Source organism: Dendropsophus ebraccatus, chromosome 5 (genome assembly GCF_027789765.1).
Source record: "Dendropsophus ebraccatus isolate aDenEbr1 chromosome 5, aDenEbr1.pat, whole genome shotgun sequence".
NCBI lineage: Eukaryota > Metazoa > Chordata > Amphibia > Anura > Hylidae > Dendropsophus > Dendropsophus ebraccatus.
Genome location: NC_091458.1, coordinates 99,186,633 through 99,213,683, shown reverse-complemented (window position 1 = coordinate 99,213,683; position 27,051 = coordinate 99,186,633). Strand labels below are relative to the sequence as shown.

At 39.5% G+C, this 27,051-nt stretch overlaps 1 protein-coding gene across 7 annotated transcripts in view; it reads right to left on the bottom strand.

Annotated features, from left to right (window-relative positions):
- ATP11A (ATPase phospholipid transporting 11A) overlaps positions 1-27,051 on the bottom strand; it is a 133,978-nt gene that overhangs the window by 47,134 nt on the left and 59,793 nt on the right. For all 7 annotated transcript variants that reach the window (XR_011363186.1, XR_011363187.1, XM_069970779.1 and 4 more), the window contains exons 3-14: positions 23,509-23,598; positions 16,899-16,979; positions 16,703-16,810; positions 16,415-16,543; positions 14,753-14,856; positions 14,167-14,217; positions 13,965-14,029; positions 12,364-12,445; positions 7,297-7,447; positions 3,220-3,417; positions 2,344-2,517; positions 1,128-1,291 (exon numbers count right to left, since the gene is read on the bottom strand). Coding sequence is in view for 5 of the 7 variants with exons in the window: in XM_069970779.1 (XP_069826880.1) it covers positions 1,128-1,291; positions 2,344-2,517; positions 3,220-3,417; positions 7,297-7,447; positions 12,364-12,445; positions 13,965-14,029; positions 14,167-14,217; positions 14,753-14,856; positions 16,415-16,543; positions 16,703-16,810; positions 16,899-16,979; positions 23,509-23,598 (1,397 nt within the window). In the remaining 2 variants the exon portion in view is untranslated. The remainder of the gene's footprint in view (positions 1-1,127; positions 1,292-2,343; positions 2,518-3,219; positions 3,418-7,296; positions 7,448-12,363; positions 12,446-13,964; positions 14,030-14,166; positions 14,218-14,752; positions 14,857-16,414; positions 16,544-16,702; positions 16,811-16,898; positions 16,980-23,508; positions 23,599-27,051) is intronic.

Genomic DNA, 27,051 nt, shown 5'->3' with positions numbered 1-27,051 from the left:
AAAACATGTCAAAAGTTTTGATCGATCAGGTCTGAGTGTTCAGACAAAGACCAATCAAGAGAATGAGCCGGGAAAAGTACGCCCACAGCACATTCTCTCCTAGCTCTGTGCTATTTGGCCTGGACGGCCGCATAATGTAAATCTACAGTATGTAGTTGTTTAGGTCAGACAGACAGAGCGGGTAGAGGAGAGCATGGCAGTGAGGACCTCTCCCACCTTGTTCTTCTGATAAAACATGCAACAGCTCATCGCAATGACAAGATACAGACCCAATGCAGGTATGAAAATCGCTAAAAGCAGCCCCCCCCAACTGCTAAAACAAATCTCCATAAAAATAATGAGGCTCTTGGTTACCATTTATAAACAGTGTAAACCACCCCACCACGGTAAGGTGGCTCAGGATGGGTCTACACTGTACTTTAGCCTTTCCATGGCATATAATAAGCCTATGCTCTGGGCATGCAGGATCCAACTAATACTGGCAAAAATAATAACCACCTGGGGGGATGGGTGGAGTGCACAACCAAAGTACAGTGTAGATCCACCCCAAGCCACCTTATTGTGGTGGTATGGTTTACACTGTTTGCAAATGGTAACCAAAAGCCTTATTACTTTTATGGAGATTTTTTGGGCAGTTGGGGGGCTGCTTTTAGTGATTTTCATATCTGTATTGCGTCTGTATCTTGCCATTAGAGGTGAGCTGTTGCATTTTTTTTGTGTTTCTGAACTCTAAGAGTCGATCGATCAAACTTTTGTCAAAGGTTTTTTGTAATAACAAGTACTCGTCAACTCTGTTGGTTGAGACTTTAACAATTTAAAAATCTTTAATTTGTTTATTTACCTTATGATATATGGTAATAAAAGCATTATTCTAGATCAGGGGTAGAAAACCTTGGCTTTCCAGCTGTTTTAAAACTACTACTCCCATAATTCCTGGACAGTAAATGCCCTAGTAGTTTTGTAACAGTGGGAGAGCCAAGGTTCCCTACCCCTGTTCTAGAGTTTACCATCCACATTTCCCAATACAATGAAGAGGCAATAGGTCTCAATGCTATTTACTAAACTAATCATGCATAATGACTGTTAAAATTTGCCTTGAGTAATATGTGAGAGAAATAGATGCTTACCGTTGTATACCTTCAACGAGAGCCACTTCATCAGGAGAGGAAGAAATGTACACGCTGGATTTCCCAGACTGACTAGATTTCCTTTCCCCATCAGCATGGTCTTCATCTTTAACTTGCACAGTGTGGCAGAGGGTGAGTGCACGAAAGAAGAGTTCCTCCCTCTCCTGGGATTAAAAAAAGGGATCAATATGTATGAGGACAGGCTGCTTTACTGTTTTGTATGGTAATAGGTAATTATTCTAAGCTTCAAATAAATTCACTTTAGAAAAGTGCCCATTGGAGGTATACATCAGGATACTGGCAGAAAGGTAAGCCAACGTACATGACAATGTACCCACAGTGGGCCCATTCCCTTTGATTCTCAGTTTCTGAATGTATGACCATGTTTTTGGTCTCATATAAACAGTATACTTTTAAATATTGTATCATATGGGAACAATCAACAAGCAGTTTAGTATATTTAACACTTGTGGGATGAGTTCAGCTCTGAAAACTTGAACATCTGAACAAGCATCACATGCTTTAATATGTAAGTTGTAATATGTAAAAATGATACAAAAGTGGGAAGAGTGAACACAGTCTCGGGCCTCACACACAGCCCGGTATGCGGTATTATTATGGTACAGATCTGTAGTACTATACTTCATCATCATTTGGCCAAGTATATGAGGGATGCACCAAAAGTGAATGTGGCACAAAGCCTACTGTCATTTCTTTTTTGCTAATTGTACTGTTACTGGACACTACCTGGATATGTTAAAAAATTGACTAATGGGAGAATTGGCTCAAACATCAGCAGTGTGATGAACCTCCAGATATATACAGTATATGGATGCTCACAATACCTGAATGAACTACACTGGAACATTGGACTAGCCACACCAGAATCAATTAACCAATGTTCCACTTGCCACCACAATTGCCAGATCTAAAACCTTGCAACTTCCTTTTGTCCACCTATTATCCACCCACTCCCCCCACCCAAGCCACAGATCAGAATTAAAGGCAATGATTCACTAAAACAGTGAAGTAGATATCATCTAGACATCTGCTGTGTAACCATTGGAAATCATTTTGAAAATTTGTAGTGTATAGCTAAAATTTGGATAGCTAGTGTGTCTTGTCATGGTATGAATACTGAGGCTATCATTTTGCACCATGTTCTTTGAATCATCCTGCATTTTAAAGTAATTAACGTAGGAAAATAAAGCAGTACTTTTCCTCCAGATCCTGGTGATGAATCGATCATGTCAATGCCCATACAGTCAGGAAGGATCTGACCATTGCAGATGACATGTGGTATGTACACATGACCTTCAATGCAGCATTCAATAAACTCCATGTTGTTCTCTGTTAGAGTCCCAGTCTTGTCTGTAAATATATACTCAACCTATAATTCCATAAAAGCAGAAAAATAAAGACAAGAAAAGTAATGAAGAGGTCAACAGTGAAATACCAAACATAAAGTTAAATTATAGGAGAGAAGGAATCTTTATTATTTTTCCCTATTTTTTACTAGGCGTCATTGATGCATATTTTATACAGATTAATGAAAATATAGAATTGCTCACTTAAGAGCGCTTCAGCCATGAGCCCAATTACTGTCTGCGACTGTATTGTCTGAATCTATAAATACCTACTATTAAGATCCGCTAATGGCAACAGTGAGTTTATTAGAAAGATTCCAAACAGAAGGTGCTAATTATTTCCCCCCACTCATCTCTCCCTCCATATCAACATCCCTGTGTATTTACAAACAGTGCACTCAATCAGACGTAAATACCAGCTGCTTTCACCCACGTGGCTATGGATTCACGCTGAAAAGCAGATGTACCACCGCTAGTAACAAAATGGTCAGTCACTGCAGCTCCGGCAAATACAAAGAACTACAGTGCCTTCCCTGGATCAACACAGTAGGGTTTCCCTAGGTTGAACCTGATGGACTCTTGTCTTCTTTCAACCTTATTTACTATGTTACTATGTTACAGCGCAGTGTACAATATACCTCTATAATATGCTGGTGTGAAACGTTGTAATGACCTCTATGTGATCTACAGTGTGTCAGTGTCAAAGAAAAATCGAGATGCTTCACCTGTCCAAGCTCTTCATTCAGATCTGATGTGTTCACAAGTGGGCCTTCTCCTGTTGTCTCATCAAACATCTCTTCATCCCAGGTGAGGAAGTAAGAACCCAGGAATTTCTGCATTTCCACAGTGACATACATAGAGACAGGGATAATGTAGTTGAAAAGAACCATGAAAGCCAGGAAGTCTGTGAAAGCTCTGATAAACTGAAAGGGGACAAAACAGACATTTCATCTTCACAACTCCACAAATAATTATTAGAACAAAGTGAGGGGAGAAATAATAAAGTGGGTGCAAATAGAAATAGAGGTGTTAAAGGGGTACTGAGAAAGTTTATTTTTATTTTTTCAAATCAGCTGAGGTCACAAAGTTATATAGATTTGTAAGTTACTTCTATTTTAAAATCTCAAGTCTTTCAGTAACTATCAGCTGCTGTATGTTCTACAGGAAGGGGTGTATTCTTTTCAGCCTGACATGTTGCTCTCTGCTGCCACCTCTGTCAACCTCAGGAACTGTGCAGAACAGGAGAGATTTTCTATGTGGATTTGCTTCTGCAACAACTGTGTCAGACTGGAAAGAATAAATCACTTTCTGGTCTCTCACCACCTCAGAGGTCTTCAAACAGAGGGGATGTCATATGTGGTAACGCAGGTCCCGCTAATCCAGGTAGCTCCAAAGGTGAAGGGTAGGGACCTACTGTAGCCCTGATGGTCCCTAAGAAAGGTGCACCGGGCATAATAGCAACCATGTATGGCTTTCCAGGACAGCTGTTGCTCCGGAGGGCTATTATGCCTGGGTATTATGCGACGGGCCATACGCCGTGACGCTGCACAATTTAGAGGACGCTATAGACCATTATTTAGCTAGTGACTATACACCTGATCTGTATTTGTTGCACTTTTTACTCTCTCCCCTGATGAGTCCATGAGGATGAAACACGTAGGAAGTCTATGGAAGGGTGAGTGTAGGGTCCTGGCTTAGGGGTAGCACAGGGCAGGGTCCGCCCTTATTAGGACAATTAACTTGATGGGTTCCAGAGCGAGCGGGGATACACTGGTGCACCTTTCTTAGGGACCATCAGGGCTAGTTGTCCCTACACTTCACCTTTGGAGCTACCTGGATTAGCGGGACCTGCGTTACCACATATAACATACCCTCTGAAGACCTCTGAGGTGGTAAGAGTACCTGACCAGATTTTGTTCGGTAGTTTTTGGTACCTAGATGACTCTCTGTGTAGTACCACATGTATATATGTATATAGCCGGAGCTTTCCTGATTTATTTGCATATTGGTGCCCTTTTTCTTGAGTTTTATCTTTTAATGCATATCTATTAAATGCTATGTTTTAATATTGGGATACCACTCAGTGGTTATATTGTATTACCCGGGTATTGGAGCTATTGTGGCGATTGTTTCTGTGATTATTTCTGCAGGACGTACAGCAGCTGATAAGTATGGGAAGACTTGAGATTTCTAAATTGATCCTATGAATTTAGGAAGGTATTGGCAAACAGTCATCAATTCTGATTCCTTATGTGCATAGTTTTTTTCAAATGAGAAGAAAAGCAGTCACTTTTGGTTCTATATTTCTAAGATAGAACAGAGGATTAAGCAGAAAAAAATTTCAAAACATGATATCTAGGGCAAATATTAATGACTACAAAACATACACTGCACCATGCCAAGTGTATTTTCTCTGGTGAGTTTTGAGCTGGAATGTTCCTTTAAAAAAATGAGCTATGCATTTGGTAAATGAGGGCAACATTACTGTTACTATTTGTTCTACTTAGTATAAATCTCCTCCGTCATGTTTTAGAAACAATTGCACAAAAGTACGTCAATTAACATTAAGAATTGGAGTTATATATAGAACCAAGGAGCAGAGGAGCGCGACAGAGAGGAGAACAAATAGGACAAGAAAGCTTCTAAAATAAACAGTAATGAAATGAAAGCTACACAGGAGGAGAGCAAGAAACCTTAAGAAGGCAGGAGAGCGGAGGAAAGCGAGCACACACAGAGTGCGGCAGAGGGAAAGTGGGGCAGCCGAGGAGAACTGTGCAGGGTGACAGCTAAAAGAAAAATAGTATGCTAAAGAAAGGAGGGAGCGAGATGACTGTGTCCTCCGCTAACCATGGATATAGTCAACTACACTTATTCTTCTAAAACTGTGATTCAGATAACATTTCCCTCTAAAGTCAGAACATCTTTCAATTGTCCTTCAGACTCTCTACGCAGTTGTCTGTGATGTACAAGCTTATCCTCTTAGGATGGCTCCAGACATAATGCATGTGCTGCCACGACTATAAAAAAAAACATATATTTTAACTATATTGAAAAGTGTCACTAAATTCGATTTTTCAATAGAAGAGAGGAGCACAAAAGTGAAATAGGAAAAAAAGTCAAGAAAAAACAAAATGCACATACTATGGTATATATATTTTTTTGCTTTTTCCTTCTTTTAACAAAGGTATGGTAAATGGTAGGTGTATGCAACTGTATAGCCATATAGTAGTTGCACACATTTGCAAAGTATTTGATATCACGCTTCAAGCATTTCAATAATTGTATCTGTCTTAGGGCCCTATTAGAGAGCTCCAGGCTGTCTGTAAAGAAGAGACAGTCTTGGTGAGTCTTTACAAAACTTCATTAGTAGTGCAGCCCTTTCTGCCATTACTATTAAACGGACATGACAGCCAGTAATTTTTTTTAGCATTTCAAAAAAGCCTGATCAGCCAACATAGGAGTCTTTTCTCTTTTGTGGCTGATCGCCGTACTGATTCCCTTGCGGTTTTCATTGTCCTGTTTGGCCGATAATTACCATGTGTAATAGGGCCCTTAGAACCAACTGTTTCTAAGAATCCTGGTAACAACTCAATGGTATTGAGTACAATATTGGTATTGAATACAATGGTATTTAAAGGGGAACTATTAGCAGGTTAGACAAATCTAACCTGCTGATATGTCCCTACTGCACAGAAGACACCAAGGAGGAAGGTATGTGTCTTACCTTCCTCCTCTGTGCCGTTCTGGTGCATTTAGTAGTCTGCCCCACGGTCTGCTGAGACAGCTAAGAGCACTGGGGGGGGGGGGGGGGGATACCTAAAGCGAGAACAGTTGTGCTCAAGTTGGAAGTAATTGACTGAGCAAGCAGTCACAAGAACCAGAAAAAAAGAAGACAGCAGCTGTGGCATTGGCAGCTGAGTATAGTTGCATTTTTATTTAACACTGCATTGGGTGGCATTAGATGCCCCCCTGATGTAAAAAAAACTTTAATGCTATGTTTACACACTGTCAAAATGGTGTCCATTTTTTTCCGGATGGCCGTCATTTAGCTCTAAAAACGTTGATCTTTTGTTAATGTTAGCTACAATACAGCCACCACTGGTGCTAAATGACAGCCGTCCAAGAAAAAACCCACCATCATTTTGACGAACATTTGATGTACAAATGAGATCTTCTGATTTCAAGTCCAGGATTTCTGTGTCATGTATTTTGTTCTTTAAATATAAACTGGTGCACAGGATACCATTCAATAATGCTTCTGAAACAAGGTAAATGGGCACTTTTCTACGGATAATGAAACAAAAGAGTTGCTATAGGTATCAGTACATGAGAACTACCAGCATAATACTTCTAAAGCTCCAATATGTATCCCGAAATAATGCAGATCGATAACACTTAAATATGGCACTTATTGTTACAGTAAATACTGCTCTACATAACATCCCAGAACATCACACACAAGTCAATTCAATGATCAGTCCTCCTACAAAGTAACACAAGATTTGCAGGCCAGTACTGTTCTTATAGGCCAAAAACATTAAATATTAATTACACAATTTCAATCTCTTTTTATGATAAAGAGCATGCAGAACGTCACAGATCATTGAGTGCACTCTGCTGAGGAGACACTAGGAATGGACATGCAGGATGGATATCTATCTGATCTGGAAGCCACTTGGCTCATATTTCTGCTTACACTTACCGTATCCATCTACTCAGTATTAGAAGAAGTCATTATAGAACCTTCACTTTTGCACTTTTGTTAAAGCTAAAATGTGAAAAAAATGAACTCTAATTATTACCAGATTCCTTTGTCTTTCGGAGTCTGTTTTTTGGTTGTACCAAGGCTCATCACGGGAAGCCTCGCTTTGCCACACATACTTTAACACAGTGTTTATTAAGGCTTTGCTGATCAGAATACACAGGTACACAATGAGATAAGCATTCATGGACCTAGAAGGAAGACATTTTGTGTTATTTGCATGCAAACATGGAAACGACAATTACATTTGTCATCATTGGTGACATCATTTGTCATCCTTGTTTTAAAAGTGTATGGTGGCACCTACAGTATATATAAACAATTCCTAAACACATATTTTAACCATATTCTGTACTCATATGAGAGAAAGTGATTAGATATTATCATAGGCTTTCAAGGCTTTGGTGAACAAACTCACTTTTACCCTGTCAGCAGATTGCAGCCTGCCATTTTAGTCAATGCAGGAAATTATGAATCAGACTACTGATGGCATAATAGGAAAGATGAGCTTTCTTCAGTCGCTCCTCTAGGACATCCCTACACATCCTATTGAAATATATATGCTGTCCATTTTTTTCTTTACTTAACATTCAGGATATGCAACTGGAAACCCATACATATGTGAACTTGCCATAAATTTTTTCAGCTGTGTTTGACTTACAGAGGGGAAAATAAGTATTTGATACACTGCTGATTTTGCAAGTTTTCCTACCAACAAAGATTAGACGTCCTTACTTTTTATTCTAGGTACATTTTAACTGTGAGAAATAGAATCTATAAAAGAAATTTCAGAACATTATGCTGCGTTTACATGCAGCAATAATTCACCCAATCAAACTAATGACGATTTCAAAGTACAATGTATTTTTTTATTACCATCAGCATTTAGACGGAACGATATATCGTTTGGAAAATTCGTTATTGCGATCGTTTTAAGATCGCTTAAGCCTATCTCACACATAGGGTAAATCAGTAAAAGACTGTTTACACGAATCGATCTTCAAATTTTTAGCAAACGACCAACAATGATTTGAAACCATGTTGAAAGATCAAAATGAGTGATTTATCGCTCGTCGCGTGATCGTTCGCTGTGCCTATACGAGACAATTATTGCTCAAATGCGATCGTTATCACGAAAATTTGAACGATAATCCTTCCGTGTAAATGCAGCATAAGAAGCTCCTTCTACTCTGCACTCATTACCTGTATTAATCGCACCTGTTTAAACTTATTACCTGTATAAAAAACACCTGTCCACACAGTCAATCACACTCCAATCTCGCCACCATGGCCAAGACAAAAAAGCTGTTCAAGGACTCCAGGGATACAATTGTACACCTGCACAAGGCTGAGATGGGCTACAGGACAACAGACAATTGTTGGTACAATTATTAGAAAATGAAAGAAACACAAGATGACTGACAATCTTCCTTAGTCTGGAGCTCCATGCGAGATCTTAGCTTGTGGGGTAAGGATAATTCTGAAAAAGTTCAGGAATCAGACCAGTAATACTGTTATGGATGCACCTCAAGAGTGCTGTCATATTGACTGACTGTTCCAAATTACAAGTTATAAAGTTTATAGTGCGCACTGAGAATCAAACACCCTGTCATCTTTATTCAAAGATGGCAGCCAGTTTATATATCCTGGGGCATGTGTTCCCTAAGGCTCGTCTCAGTCTTTCATTGGCTGAGGTACAAAAGGAGTTAGTTACGTAGTGCTAGTAGCTTTAAGGAATTTAAACATCTCTACTTGTTTAGAAGGTCAGTGCCATATTGCAATGGCTTCACTAAATATACAAAATATCACATCCTTAACACTACTCAGGAGTACCTGGCCTATCATGACAATGACCCGGAACACACAGCCAGGGCAACTAAAGATGGAAACTAAAGAGTGGTTCCGCAAGAAACATTTCAAAGTCCTGAAGTGGCCTATTCAATCTCCAGACTTGAACCCAATAGAAAATCTTTGCAGGGAGCTGAAACACAATGTGGCTCAGTGACGGCTCTAAAACCTGAAAGATCCAGAGAAGATATGTATGGAGGAGTGGGATCAAATCCAAAAACTTGGTAAAGAACTACAGGAAAAATCTGAATTCTATAAATGCAAACAAAGGTTTCTGTGCCAAATATAAAGTTCTGTTTTTCTACGGTATCAAATACTTTTTCATGCAATAAAATGTTAAATAAATAATTAATTAATTAAAAATCAATCAGTGTGTCTGTGAATCTGTTTCTCACAGTTCAGCCTTACCTAATGGTCTGTTTACACAGAACGATAATTTGCCCAAGCGATTGTTTAACGATTTTGAAGCAACGATAACGATCAGCGTTTAGACGAAGTGAAAAACCTTTCAAAAAATCGTCATTGCAATCATTTTGAGACCGCTTAAACCCATCCCACACATAGGGTGAATTGGTGAAAGACTGTTTACACAAATCGATCTGCGAATTTTTAGCGAACAACCAATGATGATTTGAGAACCTGTTAAAAGATCACAATGAACGATTTCTCGCTCGTTGCTTGGTCGTTCGCTGTGTTTATACAAGCCGATTATTGCTCAAATGCAATAGTCATCGCAAAAATTGGAACAATAATCGTTCCATGTAAATGCACCATAAGGAAAACTAATGTCCTCTCCATTGTAGGTGGGAAAACTTGCAAAATCAGCAGTGTATCACATACTTATTTTCCCCACTGTACAAAAAAAAAGTAAAACAACAATTGACACCTTATAAGTGTGTATGTAATTTGCATCCACATACTTAAAGGAGTATTTCTATGGGGCAGACAGAGGGAGAAAAAGCTGTTTAGCCAGACAATATCTCCTCTAGGAAACATAGGAAACCAGATACAAGTGGCACCATAAGTCCCAACTAGCCCGAGGCCAATATCTCTTGGATGGCAGCAAGTATATTACAGTGGTGCTAGTTCCAAATTGCAACAATGTGAACAGTTCAGTAGGGACAAAGAAGGAAACGGAACTGCACTCACCGGTAAAAAGTCTTCATCTTTAATGGTCATCTTAAAATCCGATACATGTGGAAAAGGTGCAAGTGGTGTGCAGTGGCGGTCTTTGGCACCAAGCACCCCAAGCGATCGCTTGGGGCCCCCAACATCCAGGGGGGCCCCCACGCCCTGCTCTTGTGGTCAAGACCGCTGGACAGGGCCGCTGCCCTGCTCGTTGCTACCATCTGAACTGTAACTATGAGCACTCATAGTTACATGCAGCAGCACTGACAGGGCGGGAGACATTGGCTCCCTTCCTGTCAGTCACTCTTGTGGCCGCAGGAAGGGTTTTCCCTGCGGTCACAAGTGGCAGCTTTGTCCTTGTGGTGCCGGCGCTCCAGTGACATCACTGGAGCATCGGCGCCAGGACAAGTAGAGTGCGGCCTCTTGTGATCGCAGGGAAAACCCTTCCTGCGGCCACAAGAGTGAAGAGAAGAGGAGACGCCCGGACCCAGGTGAGTATAAGTGTTTGATTTATTGTGTTATATACTATATGGGAGGAGGAGCACACAGGGGTCTGTTTAACTGGGGGAGCACACATCGGGGGTCTATATAAATGGGGGGAGCACACAGAAGGGCTATATAACAGGAGGAGCACACAGGGGGGCTATAGACTACTGGGGCTTCACAGAGAGGTCTATATACTACTGGGGGCAGCACACAGGGGGTCTATATACTACTTGGGGCAGCAGAATGGGGTCTATATACAACTTGGAGAGCACACAGGAGGTCTATATCCAAGTGGGGGAGCACACAGGGGTCTATATACTACTGGTGGGGAACACAGGGGTCTATATACTACTGGGGGAACAAACAGGGGGTCTATATACTACTTGTGAGGCACACAGGTGGTCTATATATAACTGGGGGAGCACACAGGGGTCTGTATACTACTGGGGCAGCACACAAGGGGTCTATATAATACTGGTGGGGCACACAGGGGGTCTATATACTACTGGGGGAACCACACAGGGGGTTTATATACTACTGGAGGAGCACACAGGGGTCTATATCCAAGTGGGGGAGCACACAGGAGGTCTATATCCAAGTGGGGGAGCACACAGGGGGGCCAAATACCCCTGAGGGAGCACACAGGGGGCCTATATACTAGTGGGGGAGAACACAGGGGGCCTATATACAACTGGGGGCAGCACACAGGGGGTCTATATACAACTGGGGCAGCACACAGGAGGTCTATATACTTCTGGGGGAGCACACGGGGGGGGCTATATATAACTGGGGGAACACACAGGGGTCTATATACTAATGGGGGAAGCAAACAAGGGGTATATACTACTGGGGACAGGACACAAGGGGTATATACTATTGGGGGCAGCACACAAGGAGTATATATTACTGGCGGTAGCGCACAAGGGGTATATACTACTGGGGGCAACACACAGCGGTCTATTGTTTTGGAACGCATGTCGAGGGGGGGGGGGAGACATAACTTCGCTTGGGGCCCCAGAAATGCCAAGACCGCCCCTGGTGGTGTGGCAGACGCCACGGAGGTAGGCGACAGGCTGTTTCATGCCCTTCCGGCGCTTCTACGGTCCGTAGACCACTTGCACCTTGTCCACATGTATCGGATTTTAAGATGACCATTAAAGATGAAGACTTTTAACCGGTGAGTGCAGTTCCGTTTCCTTCTTTGTCCCTACTGAACTGTCTCCTCTAGGAAAATTAGCTCTTTGCCAGTATCCATGCCCACAACAATGAGCTCATGTCAGATAATGATGAATTGTGAAAGGGGTTGTCATATTAATCTACTGTATACATAGACCTTAAATAATTAAAAAAAAAAATGATAAAAAACCCATAAATTACATTTTATGTTACTACATTTAGTAACATAAAAGATAATAAAGTAAAAACTGAAATGCATTATAATGTGGTTTTAGAATCTCTACCTAGAAATGTGGGAAATAAGATTAATGTGTTGTAAATGTACTGTTTAGTAATAACCAAAAAAGTCATTCACATAAGAGCACGACTATAGAACTGGATATTCTGTCTATGAGATGTGGTGGGTGTCTTCCTACATTTAATTGTCACATGTGCTTGCCCTTATGAATAATGGATGAAAGCATTTTACTTTTCAACAGCAGATCTTTTCTGTGATTTGGACTGGTAATTTAATGCCATCTTGGTTTCCATCCCTGTATATATAGCAACACCTGGAGATAGAAAAAAAGTGTAATGGGAGATTGTTACTCGAGTGCATTGAAGATTAACGACTTACTCAATTAACCACCACACAATCAACAATATGGCATCCTATCACAATGTAATCACTATTTATATGCCTGCACTAAACTCCTATCAGTCTATCGTAAAAGTAGCATCTGCTCCTCAAAACTCATTTCTCCTTTTAAGATCTATTCAATCACGCACCAGCTTGCCAGAACAAACCCAGCAATGTTTAATATGTCACTTTTCCCAACTTGCTTTGCAGGTTTACACATAGAAACTCACAAAACGCAGAAAACGAGTATCTAGACTGTCCTTATATTACTTTCTTCATTTTTATTTTTGGATAATTATATCTTATCCCAGGTATTTTAACATACTGTGGACTTACAATTTTAATGTGAATGTATAACTTCTGATATGTTATAGCCACATGTCAGAGGTTTGTATTAGTAAGGCTGGGTTCAAACTGCGTTTTTGCTATACGTTTAACGTATACATTTCAAGGAAAAAACGGGTGCAAAAATGGATGCAATTGTTTGTCATCCGTTTGGATCCGTTTTTCCATTGACTTCCATTATAGAAAAAAAACGGATCAAAACGGATGCATATTTTTTTAATGGACAAAAAAGTAGTGTTGACTATGTTTTTCTGTCCGTTAAAAGTAACCAATTAAAAATGGATACATTGAACGGATTGCAAAAACGCAGTGTGAACCCAGCCTAAGGGTCCAGGTACTGAGACCCCCCACCGATTGCTAGGATGAAGAGGCAGAAATGTTTAGCACCACGCGCTCTTCCCCTTCATCTCCGCTCTTACTGCTAAAGTAGCAGTGGACAGCATTATATTAGAACCTATGGAACTAATCATGTCTACAGGAAGTTCCATAGGCACCATTATAATTTCGTCTTTTGCTACTTGAGATGTGAGATTGGAAATGAAGTGACGGAGCTCCCACTGCTAAGCACTTATGCCCCTTTGTTGGCCTGCTGCATGATGGGAAATGTAGTTTCCCGACCAGCAACATTTTGGACATAGACCAGGTTTTCTATAAAGTTGTAACCCAGGAACAGCGGTAGGTAATTGGCAGGAATTGGCTCAGGGGGGCTTGGTGTGTAAGACTTGAGAGGTACATATTTTTTTTTTAGCTCATGGGTGGAATACTCCTTTATGGCCCGCCAGGCATCCACTAGTTTGGGTCACTCATGCTCAGTTCATTTACAGTCACATGATCTGTCCCATTAGTTCTGGCAGTTGGTTTTAATTTCACATGCAGCAAGGAGGATTGTGAGAAAATGTCTGTACTGCTGCAAACAGCCACAGGGTCACAGTTTATAAAGGAAACCAGGAAATGAAAAGATCCATGGGAAAGAAAAATGGTACATGGATGTAAGCTACTTTACGAAAAACAGCATAGTTGTTCTCCTTTACATATATCTATGTGGTACACATCTTCTGAGTTTTATGATTTCTCTAAAAAGCTACATAGCGTTTTTTATTGCTTACCAAAGATTCTTTCTGTGTTTTTCAATGTAGCACCACGAAGTAACAAATTTTCTGATCCCAGAGGCCTAATAAAATACAAATAACACATACGGATGTAATAAACAGAGTTCGTGGAAACAATAATACTTCTAAAGTATTATTTTATGAACAAACATCTACAGAAGTGAAAGAAAAGGAGGCAAAGAAAGGTATATTAACTAACCTGGCAGCAGGGTCCTCGGTTTTACTATAAATGTTGATCCGACCAACAAATCTAAACAATAAAAGCATCATGTAAAATAAGTAGGCAAAGTAATACAACTGTAATAATACATTAGTGAATGCCAACAAAAGTCTGATACAGCTGCAGTGAATGCAGCTGATGCCGATATCTATGTTTCAGTGAAACACGGGTCCCTTAAATGTTTGTTCAGCATAACAATCCTCGATCGCTAGCCCTATTCTGCTTTTCTGGCAGATACACTTAGCAGATGTAGCAGGATGGGGTACATGCTCTGTTATGGAAGGCAATGGGATTGTTAACTATGTAGAGGGCAGAGTAAAGAAGTGTTGTGGCTGTCACTTTAACAAGAGCACTGTAGTATCTGCAACATGTTTCTCTCCTGTTTCTCTTCTGGTAGGTTTATATGATTGGACACTGTACAATACATATCATATAACATTGCTTTTTCCCATCTGTCTTTTTACTTCCTCCCTCCCCATTCACTTATTGTTCCTCTTTTGGTATACCTACTGGTCTACTCTACCATCATGCGGTATTGATATTCGTCATTGACAGGCATTCTTACTTGTAAAGATCTGGCTGAGGTTGTTCACACTCTATGGTGGCGTGCAGAGTGTCCATTTCTTGTTCATTGTGAAATGCTTTTGTGTCTTGTACAGAAAAATATGTCTAGTTTGGGGAACAGAAATATATAAAGTATATATGTATTTAATGAAGTGGGTTATGACTGTTAGCTACTGATATATCACATACAATACTGCAGAAGAAATCAGAATAACACAGCACAGGTCTCAGCACATGCACAGCTTGTTACCCTCTGGGACTGTATCTGATGTAATGAGTTGTGTCAACATAGTTCATATCACAAGACAGTTGTCTATGGCTGCACCTGTTTTTAGGATTAGTATGAGAGCAGCACAGTACTGAAGATTAAAATGTAAAATCTCTTAGTCAGAACATTATTTAAAGGGGTTATCAACACTGCCTTACTGTTACTCCCATACATTAAAAAAAAAAACAGTAAGAGATATTACTGTGACTTATACTAGAATTGTTTTCTACTGAGTATACATATTATAACTTATCATTTGATAATCATTGTGTCATGTGTCTTAAAAATGATTAAACATGGACGAGCTAAAATCACATTTATGCTTAAATCCTTCCATTATCTGTATAGATAACCAATACAGACAGTACAAATAACCCAATGAGACTGTCACCAACCCTGCTGACTAGACACTGATAGCAGTACAAGAAAGCATATATATTATGTATGACAATGAGTTGAAGGAAACATGTTGCTATGAGAACAATCCAACCCTTCTAAACACTAATATTTCTCTGAGATCTCTATACACATGGGAATGTATTGCAGTATTCGCAGGTATACAGAGCACTGCATAGGAGCTATCACTGTAGACATACTGGTAATCTACTCTCCCTGACGAATGGTAAAATTAACATGCTCTTTAACGTATACCAGTCATTAAAAAAAAAAATTATAGCACATCAAAGAGACCTGTCAAAAGTTTTGATCAGACAGGGTCTAGGTAGTCAGATCCCCACTGATTGCTAGAATGAGTGTGAACATGCTTAGTGCTAAGTATCTCACTGCTTGCTCTATAGACTAACGGCCTTATTACACGGGGAGGTTATGGTGCGAAAATTAGTTATATTGTTTGAATTTAAACGATAATCGTTCTGTGTAATTGCAGGCAACGATCGAAAAATCGTTCATATGTCATTGCTCGTTGATTTAGATCTGAACCTAAAATTATCCATAATCGTTCCCTGTAACTCCACATTCGTTCGCTCAAGTTCTGCATTTTTTCATTAATTGTTCAGTGTTTTTCTGGGATCAGAAGAAGTAAACGATCGTAACTAACGACCATCGCGCTGTGTAATATGGTGAACGATTTCAGGTTAACGATAAACAATCTTGTTTGCGATCGTTTATCGTTAGTCGTTAAAAATTGCTCCGTGTTATAGGACCCTTACAGTACTATAGAGACTGGAGTAATTAGGCAGAGAAGTGCTTAGCTGAGTGCTTCTCCCAGCCCATTCTAGCAATCTCATGTTCCTATGACATGTCAAAAGTTTTTATAGAGGAGAGTGACACTAATATATAACATATAGTAACTAGATGTAACATATATAGTGTAGGCTATCAGTGTAGTACAGCCAATATTATCCTCATAATACAGGAAGAGACATATGTGCTTACTTTGTGGCTGGATTCTCCATCCAAACTAGCTGTTGTAACAAAACACGTGCCATCCTCCCTACTCGAGGAAAGAAGTATCAGGTCACATGGAAAAACTTCATCTTCTTTTACCATAACAATGTCTCCAACCTAGAGTAGTAGAAAGAGGTGTAATAGAGAACATTTAAGTGTGTGCTGGCTATGCTAAACATAAGTCACAAGTTCAAAATCATAAGCAGACATAGCAGTATAGCCACAACCCATATTATCACCATAGTAAAGACACCAGAATTACAAACTGACTCTCACCCTAAGTTTCCGACTTTGCTTTCGGACTAACTTGCCATGCTGGATAACATGGACAGAATACTGGTTCATAGCATTATCAGCTTTGTGCCTCAACCAGTCTTCATAGCCCTGTGAAGGTAATAGAAGTAATAAAGTTACAGGGTATACACTTTTCATTTAAAGACATTGGATCTCAGGTGTCACATGAATCACTAACCTGTTTTATTGCAGTCACAGTGATGACAAAAAATAGTGGCAGGCCACTGGTTATTGGGCTGGTTGGGGTATCAATAATAAGCTGCAAGATAACACAAAGCAGAGTTAAACAGAATGTCAGTATTCATCTACTAATTTCCTGTGGCTTGATAAAAAAGTTGTTAATGGATTAAATCAGTGAAAATTAACCATAGTCACATAAGCAAATTCTGTAGGAGCTGTAGGCTCCCTGCTCCTCCAATTACTCTCATAAGCTACAGCCTCGGCTAAAGGGGTACTCCTGAGAAAGAAAACAGTTTTCAAATGAATTGCTGCCAGAAATTTGTAAACACTCATGCCCAAGCAAAATATAAAAAAAATCTGCATGCCAAGAGTACCCCTTTAAGTATTAAGGGCAATGCAACTTTCTGAAAATCTTCTATAGTGTTACAAATCTAAACACAGCATTCTTAGGAAATTTCCATTGGTTGGAGAGCAAACTCCTTATAATTATGTAATGCTATGTACAAGAAGCATCAATCAGCCTCCATCTTGTTGGTACTTTACATCCCAACAGTTTTTTCTCTTGTACTGAGGAACAAAGCAAGGGGTGTTTCACAGGAATTCTGGCGACATTTATAGAAACACAGTATTTGAGGATGAGAGGAAACTCCATTCTAGCCAGTTTCCTGTCTACTGCTTTGTAAAGTGTTTTGGGTTTTTGTAACATTACTATAGAAGTAGTTAGTTTGTTGAATTTGTTCAACTTTTAAAGTTTATGTACAAAAATAATGCCCATCATGAGTCTGCAACTAATTATATATTATTCTTTTTTTATATATTTATTATATATATATATATATATATATATATATATATATATATTTATTATTATTATTATTATTATTATTGTTATTATTATTAATATTATTATTATTATTGTTTTAGGCTGTTAGGGCACATATCCCCCTTGTTGCTGTCATGAGTAGAAGGGGCAGTTTATCAGAGCTGCAAAAAGAAGTAATAATTGTCTTTCAGGCCAATGTTGGCAGTATTTCTGAAACTGTACAGAAACTGTGTGACTTGTTGACTTGCTGCGGTGGTAATAAGTGTGTCATGAGTGGACACATAGCACCACTGAGAATAAGTAATGTGGAAAACTGCGAAGTATTAGTAAAACTGATGTGAAAGGTGACTGTCAGCTACGAATGTGCATGACAGCGGACCAATACACTACAGTGGAGCAGCTCATTGTCAAAGTGAACCAATAGCCTACCAGATGTGGGTCTAAAACAACAGTTCAGTAAACCCCAATGCTTATGGAAAACCGAAACCAATAGGTGGTCACCGCACCTCTGCTGATGAAGTGTCATCCGCAAAATAAGGCTTCAATTTTCACAATAGTATTGTAATTGGACCTTCACTGATTGACAAAGGAGTGTCTTCTCCAATGAGTCCCATTTTCTGCCTCATGGAACAGATGGACATTGGCTAGTCAGGTGAGAAAGGTCAGAGAACAAAGACACTGCAACCATTACTGGAATGACACATACTGGTGCTGGCAGCGTTACAGTCTGGGGAATGTTTTTGTGACATTCTATTGGTCCACTCTTCCATGTGGGAGACACTCTGAACAGATTTGAGTATGAATCCATCTTTACAAATCACATACATACTTATGTACTGAGATCCCTGAAGCACATGGGAACTTCCAGCAAGATAATGTAACAAGTTAAGTGGCTAGAAAGGTTGAAAGATCAAGACCAAGACTTCCAAGTACAAACATGCCCCCACAGTTCAGCAGGTCTGAATCAAATCAAGCATCTGCCAGACCAACTACATTGCTGTGATTGCTCTATAGATCCTCTGCCATGTATCCTACAGCAGCCATTGAGTACACTGCAGTCTGCAAGGCTCCAGATACCTGGGATATCCTACTAAGACCTTAGGAAGTCTCTGCTGTCCAAGTTGTACATATACACAAACAGAGATATAGCAGATCTCCCCTACACTACAGCCTATATGTGTTTTTATCCTGAGAAGGGGATATAGTATTGGTCTAATATCACTGGGTTCTAGTTACAAACACCACACCTATAAAGAAACAACTGAACCTCCATAACGTGTTAACGTACAAAAAATACTTTATTACATAAAAAAGCACATACATAGGGAATCGTACTACACAGTGAACTGCGACTGAGAAAATACATTAAAAACCAACAGAAAAAACATACAAATGAGGGGTGCTACTGTCAGGCAATGTGTAGAGAGATGATCAGGGACAAAATACAATTCATTGGTATACTACCATAAACCCACCCTAAACCAACTCCATCTTCACAATAGTCATACAAAATGTATTATCTTACCCAAATGGAGGTGATGTACCAGCCGGACAGTCGGCCCCACCCCAACGCACGTTTCGGTGAACAACCTTTATCAAGGTTTATCAAGGTTTATAAAGGTTGTTCACCGAAACGTGCGTTGGGGTGGGGGCGACTGTCCGGCTGGTACATCACCTCCATTTGGGTAAGATAATACATTTTGTATGACTATTGTGAAGATGGAGTTGGTTTAGGGTGGGTTTATGGTAGTATACCAATGAATTGTATTTTGTCCCTGATCATCTCTCTACACATTGCCTGACAGTAGCACCCCTCATTTGTATGTTTTTTCTGTTGGTTTTTAATGTATTTTCTCAGTCGCAGTTTACTGTGTAGTACGATTCCCTATGTATGTGCTTTTTTATGTAATAAAGTATTTTTTGTACGTTAACACGTTATGGAGGTTCAGTTGTTTCTTTATAGGTGTGGCCAAGTTGTACATAGCAGTTAGACTGGATATTATCTGGTGGTCTTAAAATGTGACTCAATAGTGTACATGCACCTTATAAAGTAGCTGCTCTAGGACTTAGGGCTCAGAGGTGAGTATAGTCATGTATACAGTACATATGTACATTTGTGGGTTATAAAGCAATATTGATATCCATCTATTTAGTTGAGTGCTGGGGAACACCAATGCACAGTCACTGTCCTCCAATCAAATCTCTGTAGGTTTCTACCACCCTATGCATATCATAGGATAAACAGAAAAGCAGGCGGCCATTTTCCATAAAGAATTGACTAGGAAAAAAAGGAAGTGCAACAGAAAGATGGAACGGGAGAGCATTTAGGTTAAATTTTATATTCAGTGTTTAATGTGAAGCATCCAATTGCCCTATACTGTATTCTGCAAATGGTTTTATCTGTGTTAATGCACAGGTAAAATCCACATCAAATATGCAATTAATATTTTTAGTTACATTTTTCATATTATAAACCTTTGCGTTAAAGGCTATGTTCATTCGTTTTTTTCAGCTCTGTTTAAAATTACGTCCGTCAAAAGTCATTAAGCTGTCTGGCTGTTGGTACATTATTATAGATTGTGTTACCAATTGCCCTTTGGGTGTGTCTTAATTAAAACGTCCATTGAATTTAATAGTTAAAATGGAGAAAGAACGGTGACAAAAGAAAAACTGTGTGTGAACAACAAAAAAAAAATGGCCACTGTTTGCAAAAGACGTCCAAAAATAATTGTCATGTTTAATTTTACATCTGCAGTGATAACGTCCGTTATTCAATACGTTGTGCATTGGACGTCTGTCTTTTCATTGACTTCAGGGCAGTGCCATAAATCGCGGCAAAAACGGACGTTATTTTAAATTGCAAAAGTGGCCGCCTTTTTTGTATTTTTGACATTGTGTGAACATAGCCAAAGCCTAAATTCTCTCATTAGGTAAAAAGTCCCCTATGCCATACTAGAACATAATGTGTATGACATAATATCCGTTCTAGAAGATTATACACTTTTGCTTTGGTAAAATAAAAATCTATACGCTTTCCTGGAGAGCATGCCCATCAACTTCTTAACAAGTAATACCAAGTAATTTTAGTTTTGGATGATTAATGTTCCCAATTAAAGATAAGTGTAGATATTGATAAAATGGAAAATGATCATAATATTATGGCTAAGTTATCAGAATCATAAGAGACATGGGCTTTCAATACCTGACATGCAATCTATAGTAATGATCTTTCCAAAACATATCTTCCACAGATACTTATGTATTAAACTAACTTCTTTTTTTTTCTGGTCTTGTTCTGTCTCGACATGAAAAACAGCTTGATTTCAAGTTGAAGATTGTAAAATCAATAAGTAAGAAATAACTTCTTGCAAGTTTCTCCCAAGAGTACTGGACATTTGGAAACATAGATGTGCATTCAATGACCAACTCAACAACTGGTTGGTTAACTTTTTTGGGCAATCATGGCTTAAAGAGGTCGGGGAACAGATTCTGCAAGATGGCAAGCTTCCTCCAAACTCAACTTGACCCACACCTTCTGCAGAAACTCCAACAGTTGGTGTCAATTTAAAAAAAAAAACGGGGCAGATCCCATAGCCTGTTCCATCATATTCCAAACATGTCCAATGGGGTTACAGACGGATGAGTTTGTAGGCTAAGGGTACTATTACAGGAGGTGATGACAGCCCGATCGATATTTGCTAGTTAGGCGCTCGTTTACTGGGCTTATTAAACGTCCAAGGCCGGTCATCCAAGCCCGATGACCTAGAGCATTGTGTTGTTGACAAGTGGCACTGTGGTCAGTAAAGACCTCTTGAAGATATGGGTGCAGAAAGTCTTTGGATATTAAATCCCTGTCAATTCAATGTACACCACATAGTTATTGTGGAAATTTGTCTTTCTTGGCCTGTGCCCACATTAGGCTTGGTTGATCCATTGTGGTATGATGCTGAGATACCAAATGTGTCACCTGACATTCACCTCTGGGATATAGTCTACTACTGATTGATTTTCTTTCAGATGTCTGTCCATGGTCTTTCCACACTCTTGATACCTCGGTTCGAGTATAGCCAACAAACAAGCTTTTAAGGCCCTATTACACTAAACAATTATCAGCCGTATTTGTCCGATATCGGCCGCTTCGGGCAATAATTGTATGGTGTAATAGAAGACAACGATCAGCTGTCATGAACGATGTCGGCTGATCATTGCTGTCATTTGTCATTCAACATCTTGAAAGACAAATGACCAGGATAGCTCAGTTGAACAGGAGTGGCATTAGCAGACCGTTGCTACCTTCTATGGGCTGCCCGGACGATCTAGCGATTACCCGGGCAGCTCCCTGCACCCCCCCCCCCCCCGGCTCTTACCCGCTCAATGCCGATGCATGTAATAGTGCCGGCAGCGAGCGGGGAACGAGGAGCAAACAAGCGCTAACAGCGCGTGTAATAGGGGCTTTAGAAATGCCAGAACCACACCTTTTGAGTTTCTGAAGTCACCACAGTTACCCATAACTGCAAAGAAGGTGTCAACACATTATCCTATTCACAACCTAATGTGTTGTGCCCATTGTATGATGTTGTTTTATTGGTCACAAGATGCCATGCATCAGCTGTTACTAATGAAGTCATACAGCTGTGCTGTTTTGTACTACAACTGAGAAAATTTACACTAGGTTCAGAAAGTGTATACATGGGTAATAACTTTAAAAGACCCTAAAAATATTTCATACCAAGACTTTATATCATCTCTGGATCCTGAAATCCCTTATGGAGTCTAACTGCTGGCATTGAAATTCTTTACGGTGATAGCTCAAGTTAATAAAAATAAATTAATGTTTGCAGTCTCCCATAAATAATGAATATGAGATGATCAGATTGACTGATAAAACATAAATCTATAAAATATAATCTCTGATCACTCCTGAGAAAGGAAAGTGTCTTTGTAGTTCAGCAGGTAAAGATGATAGTCTCCAAAAAATAACTACCTAGATTCACTACTAAAAGTGCAAAAGAATTCTGGCATAATTTGTTTAAAGAAATGGCTCACATACTGTGCGCTGCAGTACCAGTTGGATAACCTTTAAAGCTGCTGAATTCTGATGCAGGCGCATCCGAATTCTCCGAGGCACACGATGGAGCGTGCGGCTGGAGCCGCACACTCCATTGTGTGAACTGACAGGGTTTTCTGGGGTCGCTATTCATGACTCAATGAATAGCGCCACAAAAAACTGACATGTCAGTGTATACATTCCGGTCGGGATTCCCTCAGCGGCAGTACTACGTAAGTACCATAGGCCGTGGTCACTATTGTACTTACGTAGTGTGAACATGGCCTTATGCAGCATTGAACACTGACATCAAGAACATAAAATCTACTTTAACCTCCTGAAATATATATTTTTTTGTAATATCTTAAAGGGTTGTTTCGATATCGACACAATATGTCTTCATTGGACAACCCCTTTGATTTCTTAAAAGATTAGGAAGCCATTATATGTAAATATAATATAATGTGTTCTTTTTATTATTAAAAAAAATTTAAAAAAGTTTTAAAAAAGTATAATGTAAAAATAAATAAGTAGGAGACTGAAATTTGAATAGTAAAAATGCAACACAAACCATTATATTACAATATATTACATATTCAGGCGGTCCTCCCGCTTTATCCACCCTCTCCACGGAGTTGAAAGACAGCGAGAATCATTGCCGAGAGTCTGGGTTCGTACGAACCCGAACCTCAGCAGGTTCGGACCATCCCTAATATTGACATTTACCAAAAAACTTACCTGTACAAGGAAAATAATTAGAAAGTAAAAGTTTGCTATTCTTCTGAACTGTTCAAATAGGTTCTTCGGTATAAAGTTCCAAAATGTGTACTGAAGGAACAAACAAAAATCATGTGTTAATGTATTGTACTGGATACATTTCAGATTAGCGTAACACAAATGAACAGAACTCAAAATCAGTGCTCAATGGTTCAACCTGTTTTGCATTTACTATTATTTGTGAAACATAGAATATGTCTATAGGTATATATTGTGACAAAAGCACAGTGAGTGTACTATATCGGGTTATAGCAGGGCCTGTTGCTCGTTGCCATGCCCCACCTGTCCATGATACTGCAGGGAGGGGGGACTTTCAGGACGAACTATTATGGGGGTGACATTCATTTTAAGATTTGTTCCCCATAATGTATCCCCCCATACTGTAAAGAACAATATACAATGTCTCGACCTCTATAGCCACACAATTCACATAATCAGGCAGGGCCCCCCAGCCTGCATAAGGACAGCACCCCAAGAGTTACATGACTTACTACTAAGCTCTGAACTATAAGCCTATTGCTCTTATAGTGGAATTATGTTGGGCTGTCTTATGGGTAGATGTGTTTTATCTACCACCATAAAACACATTTCTTCATCCATAAACTTTCAGCGTTACTTTTTTACTCAAAAAGAAGCATACTTTACATATTTTATTGGTTTCGTACTTGTTTTATCTCTAAGAAAGCATTTGCTTTTCAACTCCGCCTATTTCCCAGTTCAACAAAGGACACTCAAATAATATTCAAGGAGCACATAACTTCAGCCTCAAACAATAGGAATGGAAGTACATAGCAACATTAAGTAGTAATACAATGTACCCTGCTATCTTGGAAGGTAAACACTTACATGCTCTCATTCTGAGAAGGGTTTCAACTCTTACCACTCCATATTTACTTTTATAGCATCCAGCAAAAGATAAAGAAGGGACGCTTTATTGTTTCTACAGTTTCATATCTTAAGTACTGTAATCTAGGTCAATGCACTTGTGGTTACACACCCTAATATAGCAGATTTACTGCACACTATCATAGAACAAATCTCAGACTTTCCTTGATTTATGTATTGAGTATATCACTTACACCATGTTAAATAAAATTACACTTCAAGAAAAATTTACTTTTTTTTTTCTGAAAAATCTACTTAAAAATAGGATCCAGGGTTATCAGTGAATTCTTTTAATCAGTTTCTGAGTTATCTTGGAAACTCATAAGTATTAACTCCCAATAGAAGCCATTCAAGTGTCTCCTATAGCTTTTCCAATTTAATGCTAACAGCATATTATAGCGATTGCATGTCTATCATCTTTAACTAAATTACTCTAATGCTAATGCCTGCTTATGCTTATGAGATGGACATTTTGCTCTCCACTCACCCTTTTTCTGTTTCAGTCTGTGTTGTATGCCTGACCCAATCACATTTTGGACCAGACCCCTGACCTCCTATATAACACCCCTTAGGCCCAATTAACAAACACGGCGGAATACCATGGCGGAGCTCTCCGACACTGAATCCCGCCGTGCTTAGTGTCCTTTACTGAGTGAATAGGAGGGTGCATGTGTGTCTGCATCCTCCCCTCTCCGCTCAAAGAATTGACATGTCAACTCTTTGGGCGGAGACACAACCAAAGAAATTGCACAAATAATCTAGAAGTATAACAAATCCTTTATTACCATATACATCATATACATAATATTAAAAACTCAAAGTTTCCATGGGGAATGACACAGATAACACTAAGGCCTTTGGGCGGAGAGCAGTGGGAACGGAGGCGCACAGGCCCTTCCATTCACTCACTGCAGGACACTGAGCTTGGCAGGATTCAGCAGCGGAGAGCTCCGCCGCAGAATTCTGATGTTTTTGCTCAGTGTGAACTAGGCCTTAGTCTATTTACCCCCACTGGCTATAAGACTTAGTCAAGTGTGCTTAGTGTACACCTGTTGCTATCTCCTGTATTGTTATTCCTGGCTTTTCCTGACCTCGGCTTTTGTTTTCCTGACTACTCTATGTGGATCCTGATTTTGTGCTGCACTGTTTGGTTTGACCACGGTGTATAAGACTATCCTTTGGTGTTTGTCATTCTTGCCTCTGTTCCATATTTCTACTATAGCCTCAGGTAATGGACCATCATCGTGGTTGCCTAGGGTAGTTTGAGGCAAGTAAGCAGGGTCAGATGGGTGGGACCAGGCTAGAACTCACTGCCTGTGCCCTCGTCCCTTCTCTAATCAATCTCACCTGCAGTCGTGTCAATTACAATAGGATTTTACATTAATAGTTGACTGAGAACTGTTCTGAGCACTTAAATGGAGACCATTGGTGGTTGTCACCCTACATGTAAATAACCAAGTATGTATTTATACCTGTATTTATGTTTCCAGATTTTTTATTTTTATTATAGGAGATGCTGGGGAGAGTGTGCATCACTTTATTAATTGCTAGAATAGAGAAGAAATCAGGCGATACCTTTTGGAGGCTAACTGAGTATATTTGATTGTAAGCTTTCGAGAGTCTAGCTCCCTTCGTCAGACATGATGTTATACAAAACTGAAAAAATCACAGACTTACATACACACTAGACAGAGATCAACAAAGGATTTTAGAAATTATTAATTGCTGTCACTCAGTGCCGGACTGGGGTATCTGGGGCCCACCAATGAAGAACCAGTGAGAAACAACATGTCAGTCATTGTTTGTGCAGGTTCTAGGGCTGGGGGCCCATCCTCTGGTCCTCTGGTGAGCCAGTCCGACACTGCTGTCACTTGTAATAACTTTTGATATGTCATCAGCATCAGTATCCTGCGATACAGTCAGCTATATATATATATATATATATATATATATATATATATATATATATATTTTATCCAACTTTTTTGCTTCAGAGACTATAATGAAGCAAAAGAGTCTGAGTTTAGGGAGAAACATGTGCTGTCACACTCTCTTCTTAGCTGTATCTCAGGATCGCAGTGGGACTCAGCAGTGAGACCCGCTGCCATCAATAACTTATGACATTTCTGGTGACCCATCAAAAGCTATTATAAATGACAGTTACATTTTGAAGGGTCTATCCAACATTAGAAAAACATTGACACTTTCCTCCACAGACAGCACCACTCTTGTCTCAAGTTTGTGTGTGTTTTTGCAACTCAGTTCCATTGAAGTGAATGTAGCTTAATTGCAAACCACATCTGACCTGGAGACAAGAGTTTTTTTTGTCTCTGGAAGAATAAGGCCATGTTTTTCTAATGCTGGATAACCCCTTTAAGTCCTGGTACACGCCTTTAAACCTACATACCATGCACCAAATTTTTGTTTGGAATATACCACAATTTTTCCTGCACCATGGAAGGTTACCCCAGCTGAAAAACTGAATGACTGGTCATAGGTCATGAAAAAAAAAAAAAAACAGGAAAAAAATTTCTCATTCCATAAGGTAACAGAGCAGAGTATTGCAAAATAAGCTAAAGTGGTATATCAATAAGGGTGTACTTTTAATGAAGGTCACCC